Source organism: Dysidea avara, chromosome 2, assembly GCF_963678975.1.
Source record: "Dysidea avara chromosome 2, odDysAvar1.4, whole genome shotgun sequence".
Taxonomy (NCBI): Eukaryota; Metazoa; Porifera; class Demospongiae; order Dictyoceratida; family Dysideidae; genus Dysidea; species Dysidea avara.
This window is the reverse complement of record NC_089273.1, coordinates 20598664-20604790: the sequence shown is the minus strand read 5'-3', so window position 1 is coordinate 20604790 and position 6127 is coordinate 20598664. Positions and strand designations below refer to the sequence as shown.

General features: G+C 35.0%; 1 protein-coding gene across 1 annotated transcript in view; it reads right to left on the bottom strand.

The window, feature by feature from the left end:
- Positions 1-4992: 4992 nt before the first annotated feature.
- Positions 4993-6127, bottom strand: part of LOC136246804 (alpha-protein kinase vwkA-like) — a 41830-nt gene continuing 40695 nt past the window's right edge. The window contains exon 10 of the mRNA XM_066038364.1: positions 4993-5342. Coding sequence (XP_065894436.1) covers positions 5172-5342 — 171 coding nt within the window. The 3' untranslated portion in view covers positions 4993-5171. The remainder of the gene's footprint in view (positions 5343-6127) is intronic.

Genomic DNA, 6127 nt, shown 5'->3' with positions numbered 1-6127 from the left:
GCGTTGGACTTTTTCTATTTTTCTTTGATAATGGTCCCATACTGCATTGCTATATTCAAGTGTAGGGTGTACTAAAGCTGTAAATAATTTAATCACTATATCAGAATCTAGATAATCGCAAGATCTTCTGATCAATCCCAATAGACGGTTGGCTTTTGCAGCAACTTCTGTGATGTGTGAGTGGAACTTAAGTTGGTGGTCTAAGGTAATGCCTAGGTCTTTGTGGGATTTTACACTGTCAATAATTACGCTGTTCAAATAATATGGCACAAAATGATGTATTGGTCCAAAGTGTACATGCTTGCACTTCAAGAATATTAAACTTCAATTGCCGATGAACTGACCATTCATGAAGTAAGTTCAAGTCATGTTGAAGTGTTGTATGGCCCTCGCTACTTCGTATAACATGAAAAAATTTGCATTGTCAGCAAAAATATACAGAGGGCTTGATACAATTGAGGGTAATTAAGTCATTAACTAACATCGTGAGCAAGACGGGACCCAACACTGATCCTTGAGGGACTCCACTTGTAACAGTAATGGAATTAGATTTCTGTCCATTTAGCACTACTTGTTGTGTTCTATAAATAAGAAAATCCTTTATCCACAGTAGCATCTTACCACATACCCCCAAAGGAGGACAGTTTTTGAATCAAACGTTGGTGAAGGACCGAGTCGAAAACTTTTTGAAAGACTGGGTATATCAGAAAAGCCTTTATCTAGTAAAGTAATCAAGGACATGAAGTAATTGAGTGGTACATGATATACCTGGTACAAATCCAAATAGATAAGCTGAGAGTAAGTTGTTTGATGATAAATGACTCATTAGGTGATCTTTGACTATAGACTCCATAAATTTGCAGGAGATGTACAACAATCCCACCAGTTTGCAGAGGATTCTGCATAATTCCATTCACATGATGCTACTATTCCGGATATCTAAGACTTTAAATGCTCTGAAATCTTGAAATCTTGCCATAAATTGCTTTAAATCTTGCCAAATTGCAAAGATTTTAGAGTTTTCCATGTTGCCATGGGCCCCTCAGCTGGAGTTGAGGTTGGAGTGATAGCTATAGCTACAATTAAACAACAACAAACTAAACATAGCTACATGCAAATATACGTAAACACAAAGTAAGACAATAGCAAATATTACAAACAACACTGAATTACATACATGATAAGAAATGACTTTTCACATAGTCTTGAAAGTCTCTAAAAGAGTGAAGTTAGACTGCATGTTTTGGGGGATAAAGTCACCGCTGGGTCTAGGATTTTTTTTTCTGTATTCTTCAATGTCTCAGTTACATGTTTCAGACTCCCTGTGTTCACAGGCTTTAGCCTTCTCACAGGTCCATAGTGGGATAGCATTTAATAGTAAATAAATAAAAACTCTTTTGGCAAAGTTGACTACAGGGTTAGTAAGCATAGCTACAGCATTTATAAGCATAATATCAAAATCAAGGAATTCCATAAATGAGTGATTTTGTACCAAAAAATCCATGTGTATAAAAGTAAAAAAATACATCTGACTGGGCTATAGGTCTTGGTACCATGACAATGTTAAGAGAACGTGACATGATCATGCTACTATGAGGTGATGAGGTTATGATGTTGCATATCAGTTGTATGGCTTGTTTTCATTTGGTTTAGCTATTATATAGCTAACTCTCGGGAACATGACAAAGACTGTGCTGTAATATTCTAATAATAAAATCAATCAAAGCTCTCAGAGCAGGTTAGATCAACATAACCAAAGGTAATATGTGGAGTTTATCCACATATGCTCATCCTGAAATAATACTTTATTATCTGTAATATGAATACAAGCAATATTATGGTTCACGTTTTTGTATGAGTCAGGCTTTGACAGGCTCAAAGTCTGTGTGCCAGAGATCAGAAACACAACGCTAAAAGATTTGCTAAATGCAGTAAACCAAGCAGCAAACCAAGAGATCCATACACCTGGTACATTGTACTTATAAACTGCTTTAGACTCTATGTTCACTACACTCAGAACTTACCTCTTCAATAGTTTTCATGCAGTAACATCAACAAAGTGGCTAAATCTTTAAATACTATAGCACCATGACAATCGTCCATGCTCATGTGGCATACATAATGAAGTAACTTCATGAACATAGGAAATGCCTAGTGATATAAGAACATTACTTGCATGAAGGCTTGGGGTATAATTTATTAGAAAACAAAAGGTAGGTCAGACTGTGGATTGCAAAATCAGCAAAGATGGCTTTACTTTCTGTAAGTTAAAATTACAACACATTTAAACACAAGCAATTAACAATATTCACAAAAAAATGCCATTTTTTTTGTGTAGTAAATCTCATATAATCCACCCAATTAAATAAGCACCTGTAATTTCAGTATTCACCGGCATATTGTTGCTGTACAAATCAAAATTCTTCCTGTTCTACATGTATAGTGCTATCCCACTTATTAGAACTTGAATATCTGTCTGTAGTCTCTGTACACAGGTTACCCATCATAGATATAATATGGAATCAGAGTACTTAGCAAGGCAAGCCACACAGACTGCTATATAAGAAGGGCACTGCATGCATATTGAAGCCAATAATTGGGAGCTAACACAATTCAAGAGCTAATCAAATAATGCAGTGTATGATATATAAAATTGTCAATAAGAAAGCATAAACTAACTACAGAATTCAATTTCTACTCATTGTACTACTTCACAAGCTCAAAAACCAAAAGTGAAAATTTGACACAGAAATTGCTATCTCTATGTAACTCGCTTATATTTTATTTTATAAAAATGTAAATCTGCAGACTTTATTCTTTAAAATCTCTATAGCAACCTATACAATAAAATAAAGCTCTTCATTGTTTTCTTTTTCTAATGACACTCAAATCTTTTGATAGTGCTACCATGGCAACAGTAATTAGCTATTGATGACAACACCTGTTTATGGTCCATTGAGAGAAATTTGTTCACTACTATTGGAAAGTGTAATCTGCAGACATAATCATACATATATTACTATGTTTAGTATTCACTAATGTGTTAATTTGACAAATTTTTGATATGGGAACAGTGATTTATCAATATTAATTAGAACTTATATTGATAACAAGGTATATAGGTTGAACCTTTTCTGTTGAGATCATGAGATGTATGACCAACTGGAGAATTTCCAGGTGTGGATGCTGATTATGCGATCATGCTTGTCTTTCAAGGTCCTACGCTTAATATGTGGAAGAGCCTTTCCAAAAATTAAGGGTTTTACCCTTGCATGTTGGTATACATATGATTGTGTTAGTTAGGTTCTCTTGTATAGACTCACATAAGAGAATCGATTGTGTGTTTTAGTTTATTCCATGCTATTCAATCCAGATCGGTATTCCTCACTATTATAAACAATTAACTCTATCTTGTGCAGTGCAGAAAGCAGTTATCAGTCATAGATTTTTATCTGCCAGTTTTCTTGAACCCAGTGAAAAATTGTTGTCCATTGTTTATAGTATTTGGCAGGTAATACAGTTAACAAGAATAAAAGAATTCATTGTATTGTTTTATATATCTTTTTGGTGCATACTTTTTCTAACTTAACTTTATTGCTAATAGTAAGTTCATAGCATCCTTTACGCGTATAGACTATGAATAGGAAGAGTATAATAAGGCATGCAGGGACAGGTTGTCTGTGTGTTTGTCCCATTTGTTCTGTTACATTAAGTGCATTCTCTTTTGTAACTGTTATTTTTTATGCAACTACTTGCCTAAATTATCCTACAGATGCCTTTCTTGTTTTAGACCTTATACTTTTAGAAGAGGATTGCTGAAGACAATTATATCTGATAATGGGATTACTAGCAAGGGCCATTCAGGTAGTGTTAACACATCCAGAAGTAAAGCAGTACGGATTATCCTCAGTAGCTACAATGTTGCAGACAGAGATCAGGTTTTCTGTGACAAATACCTTGGCACAGACAGCTTGATTTTGACTAATCAAGCCTTCGTGCATCCAGTTGCAAGTGTGCTGGTGATGGGAGCTAATGCTACTTAGTTGTCTAAGTTGGATAATATATATGCAGCACCTTGCTGAGCAGTTGTGTTCCATACAGTTTATAGGCATCGCCATGCAGCAGCTATTGGTTTAATATGCAAGCTATTAGATCAGTGGGATATTATGTCATGAACATCTGCTATGATTTGTCCATTGTGTCTGTCTTCTATTTTACTGCCACAGACATCTCAAAGTTTGAACGTTTCATAGCCATTTTTGCACAAATTAATTGTTTCACAGACAAATAACAATGAAATTGTACAACCAGTGTATTGGACTGTTTGTACACTTATGAAGTATGCAGGGTGATAAAGCATTAGAAATGTTTATACTCACCATGCAAGTGATTGGCAGCAATTCAATTGTTGGAGCATTTAATCTTGTAGCACATATTGTAGGCTAATTTGCAACTGTATAGTCTTTTATTATTCCACTTGATAACTAGATGGCATGGCAACCGCTCTTACTGTAGGCTATCTATAACCACTAAGTTTTATTTCTCCCTATTTCCAATACATGTCTGTGACTCTAATACTCTGTATAATACTTCTTGATGCGTGCTATCAACAGCTTTTAGAAACATCATTACAATCACACTGCAATGAAATCAACTGTCAGAACTTTGTAACACCAATTACACCATATTGAAAATCCTCTCACCTTATAATGTCATGCATTTGCCTGCTATATACATGCTTACTGACTTTTGCCATAACTTTATTCATGGAAAAATTGGTAATTTAGACATGTCCAATACATTTCATCACTAATGAAAAAATTTTGTTGTGTCCTGCCTGTGTAGGTAGTTTTCTGGGTATAATGATGCCGGAAGAAACCATGAAAATTTACATATTTTTGGTACCAAATTAGGCCAGTAGTCTAAAGCTCTAAAGGCAATATTGGCATGATTGTGTGAAACTATATATGATTGTAATTATTTGTAAGTAAATAGCACATATGCATTCTTTGCCTAATACAGCATGGCTTTTGACACTTAATTCACTAATGAATAAATGATGTATTACATATAGCAAAGCATGGAAGCTATAGGTAATGTAACTACTTAGATATCCTTTGGCCTACAACAAAGCAGTATAATTGTAAAACTATATAAGAAAATTCATCCTGTTAAGGAAGTTGATGGTTTAGGCCCATTTGCATACAAAACTGTCCACACTTGTGTGTCTTGACGAATCTTTTGATACCACTTTCACCATGATCAGTAAATCCATAACAACCTGGAGTCATTGAGTGGATTGCAGGGTCAGTAAGAATCACTATGGAGTAAGACTTTACCCCCTGTAGGTTAAAATAGAATACAAAATTAACCGCATTCGTATCCAAAATATGCTAACCCTAATACCTTATTCACACAAAAACAGCCAAGCTGTAAAAAGGAAGCAGCCTTCAAACACCAGTGCTAAAAACTTGTGAAAATGTAAAGGCGGTGGCCAAGAAATAGCTGCAATGATGTTCTTATTCTTATTAGTACTTTACAGTGGCCAGCACTGAAGATTACTACACAATACTAATAATGCACAACTATAGCATATTTGCAGCCCAAAAACAGAGTACGTAACACTATGTGTTTGCAATCTGTAAGTTGAATATGTACTCTAATAAGCACACAACCAAGTGTTTACCTGCAAGTCACAGATTAGCGATTTTCCTGATTTAACCCAACTGTAGTGACTAAATGCCTGCATCATATCTGATTCCTCAACTTTACAAGAAGCTATTCCAGCATTGTTGTTGTATTTCTCAATATTGCCACTAAGAAATGACTCAAGCATGTAGACTTGTTGTGATCCTTGACACTGAATAATTTCCACTGGATGAACTGAAACTTGTATGGCAGTAGATGGCTTAAGTTTGTCATCATTAAAACTTTGTACATAGGTATTAACAATTGTTCTCACTTTCAATTCTCGCATGTAGCAGTCAAGACTATTAAACTCTTGCCCTTCTCGTCAGTAAGTACTTTTTCAGTACTTTTTCAGCACAACTTTTCTTTTCCCAGTAACATCATAACCATGGTAAACAAGACATTCCTCACCCTCAGCAAATGGATTTGGGGCACACTT